The sequence below is a fragment of the Schistocerca serialis genome, chromosome 5 (genome assembly GCF_023864345.2).
Source record: "Schistocerca serialis cubense isolate TAMUIC-IGC-003099 chromosome 5, iqSchSeri2.2, whole genome shotgun sequence".
NCBI classification, from domain to species: Eukaryota; Metazoa; Arthropoda; class Insecta; order Orthoptera; family Acrididae; genus Schistocerca; species Schistocerca serialis.
In genome coordinates this window covers 609,144,265-609,159,451 of record NC_064642.1, presented here as the reverse complement: position 1 = coordinate 609,159,451, position 15,187 = coordinate 609,144,265, and the positions used below count along the sequence as shown (strand labels likewise).

Here is a 15,187-nt window from a genome sequence, read left to right as displayed (position 1 = left end):
AAAATGGGAATGATGCAAAAGTGGGTAAAATAGGTGTTGATGGTTGCAACAAGAGCTGGATAAGAGAAAAAAGAATAAGAAATATGTAAAGACAAGCAGAAACATCCAAATAAATGCAAAATTACATCCAGTAACACAAAAACACGCACAGATAAGTATAAATACACACAAATACACTCTGCTGCAATCATTGAACAACTTTTTCTATTGTTATGACTATGAACCAGCTGTCCACCAGGATGAACAGCAACCACTAAGCTGTGGCCAAATGCAAAGTAGACCACCCTGTGGCAGAACATGCAGATGAAGGTAACATGCTTGATTTCAATGACTGCATCAATATCCAAACCATCTGGATCCTCTCCTCCAACATCAGATTTTCTGAACTGTGCAGATGGGAGTTATCCTTACAACACATTCTCTCCACCCAACAGTTTCCACACCCTCTGTCCTAACATCTTCTCCCCTTTCTCATCTCCCACCCAATTTGTCTGCTGCCCTCTGCCATTGCACCTACCCATCTTTCCCCACTCCTCTCCTTTTTTGTTCCTTTTTGTCCACCTCCCTGCCCACAGCCTTCTGATGCTGTGCCTGTTGGCATTCTAGTCTCTACACACTCCACCAGACAGTGTTCCGCTCTACATCTACATCTACATTTATACTCCGCAAGCCACCCAACAGTGTGTAGCGGAGGGCACTTTACGTGCCACTGTCATTACCTCCCTTTCCTGTTCCAGTCACGTATGGTTCGCGGGAAGAACGACTGCCGGAAAGCCTCTGTGCGTGCTCGAATCTCTCTAATTTTACATTTGTGATCTCCTCGGGAGGTATAAGTAGGGGGAAGCAATATGTTCAATACCTCATCCAGAAACGCACCCTCTCAAAATCTGGGCAACAAGCTACACCGTGATGCAGAGAGCCTCTCTTGCAGTGTCTGCCACTTGAGTTTGCTAAACATCTCCGTAATGCTATCACGCTTACCAAATAACCCTGTGACGAAACGCGCCGCTCTTCTTTGGATCTTCTCTATCTCCTCTGTCAACCCGACCTGGTACGGATCCCACACTGATGAGCAATACTGAAGTATACGTCGCACGAGTGTTTTGCTTAGGGACTACATTTTCTAAGGACTCTCCCAATGAATATCAACCTGGCACCCGCCTTACCAACAATTAATTTTATATGATCATTCCACATCAAATCCTCCCACCTGTACACTACTATCCCTCCCCCTCCCCTCCAGAGTGCTGCTTCCATCCCATATGATAGTTTCAATCTGGCCCAGCTGGTGGAGTTGTCAGTCATGTGTGTGTGAGGTGTGTTTGCTTGTGTGTATGAATGGTGTGCATTTCCCTTTGGATGGTGAAGGCTATGGCCAAAAGCTCTGTGTAGGTGTCTTAACTGTACCTGTCTGCAACTTAACATGTCATCTTTACAGTAAGTTGCAATCTTTCTTTTCCTACATTGTTGATATTTCTACCTGGAGTTTCAGTTGTTTGAAAAATTAACAACATATACATGAAAGCCAACATTCAAAATAAGTTAAAGCCCCTGTAAGAGATGCACCAGTATAACCTGTATTAAAGTCTTAGCAGAGGAAGGTTATAAATATAGAAAACCAGTCTGGCCACTGATCATGCGCTACTGTGCTAGAGCACACTGTAAATATCACACTAAAATTATGTCATTTCTCTTTGACTGCATCCTGATACATAAATGAAATACATAAATGAAGACATTTTTTGTAGCACTGTTTCTGCAATAATGAGAAACCAGTGTCAAGTGTTAAAATGATGGTCAGCCACCCTATAATGAACTCAGAGAAGGGTCACAGCAGCCTGTTTTTGACTGTGGATGCTCTGAGACATAGTCATCCCTGCTCACAGCACCAGGTCAGTATTTTTCTTTGAAAGTATGTGTAAAGTATTGTGCAAGCAACATGGTAAATTTTGTAGATGATCTGCTAAAGAGGCCCTTTTCCTGTACATCTTTGGAAGAGAATGTGAGAGTTAAAGAGTTAGGAAGTCCTACTCCAAATTTAAATCTAACAAGGGGAGGGCTTGGGATGGGGCTCCTAAATTTGACTCAAACTGTGTGAGTAGAAGCAGGTAGATGAACTTTTCAAGTACAATATTTTGCCTGAGGAGGCAGTAAGAAAAGGTAAAACATTCTCTAATGATTTATGAATAGAGTATGAGGTATTTTTGAGCAACATTTGACATATTGATTCATGTCACAGTGTTCAAGCGCAGCAACTGGCATTTTGTCAGCTTGGGGTATATTCCCGCCACTACCATCTTTCTTTTTTTCATTTTATTTTATTCCTCACAATGTTGAACTAGTAATTATAAAATGTACATATATTTCAACAGTTCAAGTGATATATGTAAAATTGATATATTTGATTTAGTCACAATTGCTAATATTTTAAGTCAAAAGGTGATAGGTAGTGGTAAAAAATTGAGTGTATGAGAAAATTAAGTATGAAAGTGTATGAAAAGAGTTGCTTTCCATATTTGTTATTCAGAAACAGTGATGTGTGAGGGGAGTGGAAGATCTAGTATATATTAAAGCATTAATAAAAAAAAGCAGAAATCATAAATATATAAACAATATACTTGGCCTTAATGCACTATGTAAAGTTAATATAGCAATAATATTACGTATCACCTATCTTGATGACTTAGTGAAACAGAGTCTTTAATTTCTATAATGTTGTAGCAAACTGGTGAAAATTTGCACAAGCAGCCCCTGTAGAAAACTAAAGAATGATTTAAGAAAAGTTTGAGTTATCTTTTAATAAAAGCTCAGAATCAATAATACAAAATAGTAATTCAGTATTGAATATTAAAATTTGCTTGAAACTTTTATCTCAGGAAGACGAGTGCATGAAGGTGGAGGACAGCTAAACGTATATTCCATTATTTGTTGTTTCATAAAAAATGTTAAAACAAAGAGTGTGATCATTAAAAAAAATTAATAATGGCATACAGTATCTCTACAGACCTTTTGGTCCTTGACATCAACTTCAATCTCAAGATATGCTTCCACAGAGTTTATGTCACCTGTAAAGTGAAAGCATCCAGCTGCAGTTAATGCATATGTCTACTCTATTTTTAATTCCTTATGCACAGTTAATCACAGAATACAAATTCACTATGGGCACTGTTAACAAAAAGTTGAAGAATGTAAGGATGATTAATGACAACAACAATATACTTAAGAGAATGGTCTAAATTGGTGATGGTGATGTTTATAGCAAGCATGAAGGTAGCAATAAATGTAAAATATTGTAACTTATTAATGATATACATCATGCACTTATATTGACATATAAATTACCATCTTTTTTTAAAAAAATAGTTTTCCTACAAAATAATAATCAAACACCAATCAAGGAAAGCCTGCATCAATTCAAGCACAAACGTGTCTTCAAAAAGAAGAAAGAACATCTCTATAACAACCAGAGTGAGAAATATGCCGACAAAGTCTTGCATGATGCATTTGTTGCACAAGCGGTTCTTGTTCCATGTAATTCACTATGAAAATCTGAGCTTTTAAGAATATCGTCAGTTTTCATCAGAAAATCAACTGACTGTCAAAGAAGCAATGAAAACATACAGTTGTAACAGATGTAGCAGTGGCCACTATGACCAGAGAGGCAGTTTCTATGATGTGCTAGATAATGGAGGTAACACAGGAAAATCCATACACCTTCATATAATTTATTAACCTAGGAAAAGTGTTTGACAACATAAAATGATGCAAGATGTTTGAATTTCTCAAGAAAAAAAGGGTTTAAGATAAGGAAGCAGTCTTTCTACCCTTCTGTTCAATGTAAACATTGAAGAAGAACTGTTGGAAATAAAAGAAAGGTTTAGGGGTGTGATGAAAATTAAAGATGAAAAGACATCAATGATAAGATTTTCTGATGACATTGCTAATCTTAGTGAAGGGGAGTAAACATTACAGAAGCTGCTTAATGGAATGAACTGTCAACGAGCACAAAATATCAACTGATAGTGAACCAAAGACGAAAGTTATGAGAAGGTGCAGAAATGACATTAGTGATAAATATAACACAAAAATTGGGATAATATTGTAAACAAAATTAAGGAATTCTGCTACCTTGGAAGTCAAATAATGCACATGCTTTGAACAACACTGAGATGGCATGGTCCAAGACACAAGCCTGGCACAATGATGAGGGGGGGGGGGGGGGGGGGGTTATCTCATATACTGCCTTATTGAACTCTCTACTTGAGTAGAAGTAACTCCTTTTCATAATAGAATTGAACCAAGCAAGTACAAATACTAGTTGCTCCAGCAGCTAGCAGTATCTGTCATCGACTGCTGCCTAGACTGAGAACTACTACACAGCAGCCACCAAACTGATATGAGCCACATAGCCTCATCTACAACTAGCTGCTGCATCCACTACCTGTTGGTCTATGGGCTGGTACTAAGTTATATGCTGCTCATGCCTGAATGGGCACCATATGACTGAGCTCCAAAATTTTTGCTAATAGCTGCTTGCTATCAGCCTCTGTACCCTCTCCTGCTCCTGCACCACCCCCATTCACACTCTCTCAGACACACATTTATCCCCCAATTCCACCCTTGCTCACCTCTCTTACAGTGCGAAATTTTCTGTACCCTCATTGTCTATAAATAAGCAACTGTGGAGGCTTACTGAAGAACAAATACTCATCATTTCAGTTTGACTAATTCTGAATGAATCACCTTTCATGTGATGAAGAGAAGTTGAAAAATATAGAATGTGATCTTAGACATAGAGGTGCTATGGTATAGAGTTTAAGGCCAAGCAATGCTCCACATTATAAAGAACTGAAGACTTTTGTGATCATTTCAGTTTTTTTTTTTTATAAAGCTAAAGACTGAACTAATAGTCTTCTTTCTAAAGTGAATTGGTGAATTATTTAAAAGTGATTCTGGGGTACTTTAATTCTGTGGTGTTTGAGTTATATGTATATAATGTTTATAGTGGTGATGAATAAGCATTGATCATAAATCAGACTAATGTTTAGCTAATGCATCAAGAAGTTTTAAAATGATTCAAACTTTATTAATTTTAAAGAAAATTAATATCACATTCACAAAATATACAAGAGTGACTTTTTAATAGCAACAGTAATCAAAAAGATGTAATTAACCTATTCAACGGTGAGAGTTAAAAAGAGTAACTGCTGCTCCGAATATTTAGTAATCAATATTAAATATAAAGAAGATTTTCTGGAAATGTAATATAATTTGGAATGGTCTTCACAGATGGAGAATGAAAAGCTGACAATCAGAGCTATATAATTACATAGCAGCTTCAGGTGCACTGTCTGCATAATGGGCATGTAGCTCATTTTCTGGGAACAATAGTTCAGGACAGCAGTAACAGAGTGTGCAGTGCTTGTCCTACATCTATCTAGCAGCCATCTGCACCCTGGTTTTCCAAACGTGAGGGGCATCCAGTATCGTGGACATCCAGCTACAGTTGCCTCATGTAACATCTGCTGATGAGCAGCAGACATGGCCTACATGAACTCTAACTGGGGTTCACTTCATAAATGCCCCATAGTTTCTGTTTAAATAGTATACTATTCATTGTGCAGTGGATTATTAATGTAAATTTATATGGTTATATGCTTACATGAATATCAGTTTTGCAGTGAACTTTTTAGGTGGATTTCAATTTAGATAATGTATTTTTCCAATGAAATTCATTCGTTTACAAGTAGTTTAGATAAAAAAAACATGTCATTTACTATTACTAATTTCTTAATTATTGTAAGTAATGCTCCCGTGAGTTTTTAAATTATTATTTGTCAGGAGATTGATGGCCATGATTCTCAAATAGGGAAGGAAGGCATTTGAAACAATTATTTAGGTGTTTTCACACTTAACAACACACAAAAACAAAAAATGTTCTTATACTGATTTTCTAAATAGAGAAAATATTTTCTCATATGTAAGGAAGACTGCTGAACATAGATGATAAACTGATTGATTTAGTCTCTCACTCAAACGGGAGACATGATAAACTAGAAAATTGAATTTGGTATTAAAACATGTACAACATTTTGATAATCATTTAGACTTGGTACAAGGAAGGTCTGAAAGCAGAGTTGAGCATTTAAATACCATTAATTTAATACCAGTACAGAACATTCAAAATGGTTCAAATGGCTCTGAGCACTATGGGACTTAACATCTATGGTCATCAGTCCCCTATAACTTAGAACTACTTAAACCTAACTAACCTAAGGATATCACACAACACCCAGTCATCACGAGGCAGAGAAAGTCCCTGACCCCACCGGGGATCGAACCCGGGAACCCGGGCAGGGGAAGCGGGAATGCTACTGCATGACCATGAGCTGCGGACAGTACAGAACATTCTTGCAGATAAAGCACAAATATTAGAAAGATAATAATACAGAAAAGCACAATTTGGAACGTGCCCTGACTAAGAATGCTGAAACACATACAGGATTTAAAAATGAAATGGAACCACAACTTGAGTAATCAGAAGCTAGTACAGGATACTCCGGTAGTGAAGGAACTGATTGCATAGAGATCTGACAGCAGAAAAATTACTCTCTTTTGTTACTACCATACGAGTAGAAGCTGAGAGAGGAACCTCATTAAATAATATCTATGACATAGGACTCATGTATTGGTAATTACCAAAACTTGTGTCAGATGAAAGATAAGCAAACAATTAGAGGATTTATATTTTGGTCACCAAAATGTGTATTGCATTTGAATAAACGTTATTACTTTAAGGATATATTTAGAATAGTAAAGAACAAATTACTGAGAATTTGTAGCACATGTCAGAAAGTTAAAGTAGTTACATCACATTTATATACTACTTTGTATCCAATAATGCCAGAATGCTCTTGAGTCTGCAGCTGCTGGTCTAGTGGCTAGCATTGCTGCCTTTGGATCATGGTGTCCTGGGTTCGATTCCCGGCCGGGTTGGTGATTTTCTCTGCCCTGGGGACTGGGTGTTTGTGTTGTCCTTGTGTTGACCTCATCATTTCATCTTCCTCATCATACTTTGCATAACAGGATGGCGACAGTAGGGACATCCAGCCACTCCTTAAATTAACCCTGCCAAATCTGATCCTAACCATGCCAACCCTATGAACTGTTGGACAAAGGCACCAGGAAAAGAAAAAGAATGGCAGAATGCACTTGGGATCATGTGGTTGCAGACCTTTTTGGTCCACTGCCACTGGCATACATTTTGTAGTAGACACAGAAATACAAACAATATTTATTAAACAATGTTTAGACAATAAGGGGGTGAGATGAAAAAAAGATAAGTATGTGGGAAACCTGTGCAGCAAGGGGGCCATGCAAAAGTTTGTACTTTCAGTATTTTGGAAGAAAACTTGTAACTAGTCATAAAAAGTTCCAGTTAAGACGAAGATAAAAATCTACTTAATACTAGATTTTAAATCATCTTGAAAGAAAAACACCTGACTACACAATATTTTTGTCCTTTACCTGTGAGCTAGGGGGCACTCGTGGAACCACTTGCCCCCAGACATGGGTGTCCTTGCTGTGCAGTACAAAGTGGGAGATTTAGTTCCAGTTAAAAGCCATAAGAGTACTATAAAAAAAAATAAGAAAGTAGTTAAAAAATTTTATCCTTTAAATGAAAAAAGACCCTTTGCAGTTGTGGGTATGCCACACACCAAGGCAATGATGCTAGACCACTACTGGAAGATCAACAGAATATTTAGTACCAAAATATATGATTATCTGTAAGTGACTAGACAAAATAATAAATACTAGAGAACAAATCTCAAAATTCTAGTCACTTATGTATATCCAGATCTTCCAAGAGTTTTTTGAGCCCAGTGGCAGAGATAACCACATTTGTTGTATCTATTAAAAAATAAAGCATGCCATCAGTCCTGCGGGACAGGGAGTGGACTCTTGGTTTGGGCTGCGTCACATCCTTTGGCCTGAGAGTGTACTTTTCATTTGGATGACTTCAGTGCATGGGGAGAGCAGTAATGAGTTTAAAAAACAAATGTTGTAATTTTAATGAAGTTCATTAAAATGATCAGCACAAAGATGCAGTTTAGAGTTTCATGCATAACAAAAGGTAACCACCTCTTTAGGTAATTTTTTAGATGCATCGGGCCTAATGTTTTCATATTTGTCTTGCAACATTCAGAACAATATCTAAATACATTAAGCACTTTTCCTCTCTTTTTGCCCAACCAATGTTTGCTTCTTCATGTATCGATAGTGAGTTTGTATCAGTAGTGACTGGAGTTTCTTCATGTGAATGCCATTTGAAAGCATCTGTCAACTGTTTCCAAAATATCATGACTGACACTTACCATCCCACTACATATTGGAATACATATAACACATTCACAGCAATAGTGAGATTGAATGCTAACTTTTGATCCTATTTTACTGTCTTTCCCAATGGACTGCTATATACACACAACTCGTCCAAAAGGTGAGTTGTAGTATTTGCCTTATTATATTCAGTAACAATTTTTGGATTTCAATAAATTGCTATTTTAGTTGTCACATTTTCCATTTCATGAATACACACATTAGGTGTTCACTGGCATGCGAGATTGCTGCCTCAGCAGATAGCCCAGTAAAATTGAGTCCATGCTCAACATGTTAACTGTAGGGCATTGTTAAAGAATCAAACTAGAGTGTGTATTTATAGCATGTAGAGCAGGAAAACTGACCAGAAAAAAGTGAAGTGGAGGTTGTGTTTTTTTTTATATACAAGCAGATATAAATGAACTGTAGTCTGAGGACTCTTTGCATCCTTATTAAGGGATGGCACCAACTATAGCATACTGTGATAGATTATGATGTATGAAGACTCAAAGAGTTGTAGCAGTATTTAATATTGTGATCTTAGAACTATTTTTATGCATTAAGATGTGGGCACCAGTAATGGTGTATATTGATTTAGTATGAGGGAGTGGGGACTCAGAGGCTGCAAGTAATTATCATGGTCTTAGTGCCCTTTGTCCTCTGTGTAGGGAAGTACTTTTCTTTTTGTGTTACAAGGAAGAACCAATTTACTGGTTGGAATTTTGGTTACATGGAAGGCCCATGGGTAATTAGCTATTTTTTTACTCTTATATGTAATAAAAGTTCTACACAAGTATCTTAATCAAAAAATTATAGAAGAATAAGAAATTATTATATCCCTACTAATGTGGAGTTCAGTATTGAAAATTTTGAAAGTAACTGGAGAAATCAATAAAACAAAAAGAAATGTTATTTTGATGTACATCACAGTTGTTTTTGAAAATATGGACAGGAGAAGAGACTTATTGAAAAGCAAATCTTAATCATTTCCAGTTCCAACTTCAGTGCTCAGAATAATCTTTCACTATTTCTCTCATATTGTATCTTCATGTTCCCCTTATACTCTTTCCTATCAGTTTCTACTAGTTCCCATCAACCTGACCTCTGACTCCTTTCATAGTATCCATCCACTTCCACTGTACATACATTTGTTCATATGTACATACACATATACAACATGCCAGCATAATTTTCATAATCCCCTCACCAGCTGATATCCAGCTAATATCACCACTCATGCCAATGTAGATGTAGCTCAAGGAAACAACAGCTCAAGCTCAAGGGAACTATAACATTAAAACTAGATTTTAATACTTGATCAGAAACAATACCAAACCAAAAGAATTGCTATGTCTTAGTAGTTTAATTATATTTTTAAAGGCCTTAGGGAATGTACTTCTGAAAGTAATATCTGTCAGTGGTGTATACAGTGCCCTTCTGAGCCTACACAAAAAACAAAACCGAAAATTTATGTTCCTAGGTTTCGGAACAAATGTTCCTTTGTCAGGGAGGAGAGAGAGGAAAGAAAGGGAAGAAGGGAAAGAAGATTCAGTTACTCACAACCCAGGTTATGAAGCAACAGGGAAAGGAAAACAGGGAGGGTAGCAAGGATGGAGGCATGGTTGTCAGAGGGAAGCCAAAGATATTCTACTGTAAGTACTGTGCCAGCTTCAAACCAAAGAGGATGCATACAGAAGTAAAGAGGTATATAGTATAAAGATAAACACAACTATGTAGGATGAAAAGATGCGTGAATGGCTGAAGAGGAAAGGGAAAGAGGAGAAGACTGAAGAGTAAATGGGAGTGAGGTTGTTTAACGTAGGTTCAGTCCAGGGGGATGGCGGGATGAAAGGATGTGTTGAAGTGCAAGTTCCCATCTCCGCAGTTCAGAGGGACTGGTGTTGGGTGGGAGAAGCGAAATGGCACATACGGTGTAGCAGGTTCCTAGGTCCCTAGAATTATGCTGGGCTACCCAGCGGTTCCTACCCCTGTAACCGACCCCGCTGCAAAACCTGCCCAATGCATCCCCCCACAACCACCTACTCCAGCCCCGCTACTGGTAAAACATACACAATTCAAGGCAGGGCCACGTGTGAAACTGCACATGTCATTTATCAACTGAGATGCCTGCACTGCACAGCCTTTTACATCGGTATGACAACAACTAAACTGGCTGAGCGCATGAACGGACACAAGACGAACTGTCCGCCTAGGAGATGTCCAATACCCAGTAGCAGAGCATGCCCTCCAGCATAATTCTAGGGACCTAGGAACCTGCTACACCGTATGTGCCATTTGGCTTCTCCCACCCAACATCAGTCCTTCTGAACTGCAGAGATGGGAACTTGCACTCCAACACATCCTTTCATCCCGCCATCCCCCTGGACTGAACCTATGTTAAACAACCTCACTCCCATTTACTCTTCAGTCTTCTCCTCTTTCCCTTTCCTCTTCAGCCATTCACGCATCTTTTCATCCTACATAGTTGTGTTTATCTTTATACTATATACCTCTTTACTTCTGTATGCATCCTCTTTGGTTTGAAGCTGGCACAGTACTTACAGTAGAATATCTTTGGCTTCCCTCTGACAACCATGCCTCCATCCTTGCTACCCTCCCTGTTTTCCTTTCCCTGTTGCTTCATAACCTGGGTTGTGAGTAACTGAATCTTCTTTCCCTTCTTCCCTTTCTTTCCTCTCTCTCCTCCCTGACAAAGGAACATTTGTTCCGAAACCTAGGAACATAAATTTTCGGTTTTGTTTTTTGTGTATCTATCGGCTGTACTGAGCTGAGGTAAGTACTGGCCAGCCCCTCTATCTCTTTGTTAGTATTTGTTTCACATCTTTATATGAGATTTTCCATTAATCATTTAAAATGTTAGATAATAATGTTATAGAAAGAAGTACAGGCATATACAACAATCTACTGTTAGTTGTCAGAAAGGCAGCAGGTGGTGTGCTCCTAGTACTAGACGAGAGAACCTTGAATTATCACATTGAACCAGAGAGAGATTGTCCCATATGCATAGATGAACTACTTGCTTGTTTTGAAAAAGCAAATTATTTTAGTTTCGTGGATCTGATGACTGGGTACTGGCAGGTGAAATTAGCTAAAAAATCTATACCTTATACTGCATTCCTATATGACGGAAAATCATCCTACATAGTTGTGTTTATCTTTATACTATATACCTCTTTACTTCTGTATGCATCCTCTTTGGTTTGAAGCTGGCACAGTACTTACAGTAGAATATCTTTGGCTTCCCTCTGACAACCATGCCTCCATCCTTGCTACCCTCCCTGTTTTCCTTTCCCTGTTGCTTCATAACCTGGGTTGTGAGTAACTGAATCTTCTTTCCCTTCTTCCCTTTCTTTCCTCTCTCTCCTCCCTGACAAAGGAACATTTGTTCCGAAACCTAGGAACATAAATTTTCGGTTTTGTTTTTTGTGTATCTATCGGCTGTACTGAGCTGAGGTAAGTACTGGCCAGCCCCTCTATCTCTTTGTTAGTATTTGTTTCACATCTTTATATGAGATTTTCCATTAATCATTTAAAATGTTAGATAATAATGTTATAGAAAGAAGTACAAGCATATACAACAATCTACTGTTAGTTGTCAGAAAGGCAGCAGGTGGTGTGCTCATAGTACTAGACGAGAGAACCTTGAATTATCACATTGAACCAGAGAGAGATTGTCCCATATGCATAGATGAACTACTTGCTTGTTTTGAAAAAGCAAATTATTTTAGTTTCGTGGATCTGATGACTGGGTACTGGCAGGTGAAATTAGCTAAAAAATCTATACCTTATACTGCATTCCTATATGACGGAAAATCATACCAGTTTGAACTTTTGCCATTTGGGTTAAATATATCAGTATCAGTGTTTATAAGAGCATTAGATCAAGCATTAGGGAGAAAGTTGTTACAAGAGCTATTGATTTATGTAGATGATATACTGATTGTTTCAGAGACCTGGGAGGAACATTGTGATTTACTTGGGGTCATCTCATAGGAATAAGAGGAATTAAGCCAGATCCAGAATGCATTAGAACGATTAAAGACTGTCCACATCCACAGAATGTGAAACAGTTGTGTTCCTTTTTAGGATTAGTGGGATTTTACTGATGGTATATACAAGGAGAGGTCATGAATAATCTACATCTACTATCGCTATTAAAGCAAAAGGTGAAATGGATATGGGATGAAAATGCAGAAAAGGCATTCCAGGAAGTATAGGATACCCTGGTCAGTGCTCCTATTTTAAATTGAGTCTTCATGAACCATTTGGCATCACAACAGATGCATCAGAACATGGCATAGCAGCAGAAGTATTTCAAGGGAAATGGGACCCAGAAGAGGGAGAACATAAAACCACTGTTTTCGCTAGTCACAGCCTAGACAAACATGAGCTGAATTATACAGCAGTGGAGAAAGAATTATTTGCTGTTGTATGGAGTTTAAAGAAATTTGAAACACTGATTTGGGGTTCAGATATCATTATATATACAGATCACCAAGCATTGATATTCTTAACGGAAAGTCGTTTATTACATAGGAGGCTCATGAGGTGGGTATTGCTTTTACAACAGTTTCAGATACAAATAGTATACATCAAGGGAACATTAAATTGTGTACCAGATGCTTTGTCACTATTGCCATTAGGAATGAGTAATTCTCGGTAAAATACTGGACCAGGAATGATTTTTAATACAAATTTTATGAAAATAAGCTATACGAAAGACGAAGTACGTATGTTAGCTACTAAAATCAGACAAGAAATGAAAGACGAAGAAGAGTTAAATCTTAAAAATGTTAAAGTATGGGAAAAATGAGTTACCATCCACAGAAGACAAAATTTTGACAGTGATCAATCAAGTGTTGTTTTGGAGAGAGAACAAAAATACATCATATTGGAAATTGTGTGTACCCGAGTGTGCACAAAATGATTTAATTTGGTTTATACATAAAGGTTATGGGAATTTTGCAATAAGGAAGTGTATAAAACATATGATAAAGTTTTACCATTTTAAACACCTAGGTAAGAAAGTTGTTAGATTACTCCAGACATGTCAAGTCTGTCAAAAGGCGAAGGAAAATAATAAAGGAACACATTACACAATGTATCCTATAATACCTAGAGCTTTACATGATTTAACAGCTTCGGATTTTTATGGACCATTACCATCAAGTCAAGGAGGTGTCAGATATATTTATGTTCTATTAGAGTGTTGGTCTAAATATATTACATTATATCCAATTAAACAAGCTAACACAGAGACAATTATAAACTGTATGCACAAATATTTTGTAGAGGTAGGAAAACCTACGAGATTATTAATGGATAATGGTTCACAGTTTGTGAGTCAATCATTTAAAGAGTTTTTAGCTTGAGAGAACATAAGGCATGTCATGATATCAAAATATCATCCAAAATCGAATCAGTGTGAAAGAGTTATGAAGGAGATAGGACGTTTATGCAGAACTTATTGTTCACCGAGACATACAACTTGGGCAAAATTAGTGCCAGAATTTCAATTGGTTTTCAATGAACTACCCCATTTGTCTACAGGATTGTCTCCCGTAGAAATACTATGAATAAAATTTATAGGGAAACCACTATTAAGATTCTTCAAATGGCCAGAGGTACAACAGGAAGAAAGTGCTAACTCAGACAAAATCGTAGAAAATGAATTGCATATAGCAGCTAATAAAAGATTGCAAAATTATAATACATCAGCAATAAACCCAACATTTGAAATAAATGATCTTGTGATGGTAAAAGAAGAACATCATAGTTCTAATCTTAAAAAGGAAATGCAGAAATTTTTTCTGAAATATGCAGGACCATTTAAGATTGTGGATAGGCCACACCCAAAAGCATAATATTTAATTGACTCACACTGTTCAGGAGAAAGGTTTACATAATGCTGACATCATAAATTAGGAGGGGATAGGGGACAAGCAACCAAGTACTAAATAGTATTTCACGTGACTATAATAATAGGATGACAAATAGGAAGATAGGATACAGGTACAGAAAATGGATTAATAGAAGATGACAGTAGAGACAGTAAGTTTTTGAATTGGTAATCTAGCTGGAGCTTGGGTTTTAAGAAAAGAGAGAACAAAATAAAGAATAGAGAGCAGTTAAGAATACTTAGACATGTAGTGTTGTCAATAGATGAGTTAAGATATGGAGAAGGTAATAAGCAAGAGACTTTACACCTGAAACAGAGTGCAGACATGGAAATCAAAAGGGAACCTCAAAGTAATATGGGCGAAAGTAGAAGAAAAAGTAATGGAAGATATAAACATATCTGAAATGTGGAGTGTACTCTCTAATTTGGAATGACGAATAAAAGGCAGATAGGTGGACCTAAGAAAGGCTGACCTATACTGTGTGGGCAGGGGCACCAAGAAGGGGATTGACCTGTATCATAGTAGAATAGGAATTAATATGGGGCACTACCACGCTGAATGAAATAGGCATATCTTACTGTACTAAGATGCAGAAGTGGTCTTTGGTGAAAGCGGGAATAAGTTGTGTTAAAAGGATAATCCACAGATTATTCTTAAAATTTGTAGTAAATAACAAGAGGTTTTACCAAATGGTTTACAGTAGAGAGGTGAAAGGATTTTAGTGCAGTGGTGGAGACAATTTACACCTCCACATTATTGCACACAAAGCCTTTGCAATACAAGTCCATACACTTGGAAGGTGGGATATTAAAGAAGTTAAGTTCTCTAAAAAGAACATTTGAACAGCAGTAGTTTTTTATCTGTGTTTTGATTGCTCTCTCAGGTCC

At 37.3% G+C, this 15,187-nt stretch overlaps 1 protein-coding gene across 3 annotated transcripts in view; it reads right to left on the bottom strand.

The window, feature by feature from the left end:
• LOC126480782 (saccharopine dehydrogenase-like oxidoreductase) overlaps window positions 1–15,187 on the bottom strand; it is a 136,059-nt gene that overhangs the window by 32,661 nt on the left and 88,211 nt on the right. For all 3 annotated transcript variants that reach the window (XM_050104090.1, XM_050104091.1, XM_050104092.1), the window contains exon 5: window positions 3,007–3,065. In XM_050104090.1, the coding sequence (XP_049960047.1) occupies window positions 3,007–3,065 (59 nt within the window). The remainder of the gene's footprint in view (window positions 1–3,006; window positions 3,066–15,187) is intronic.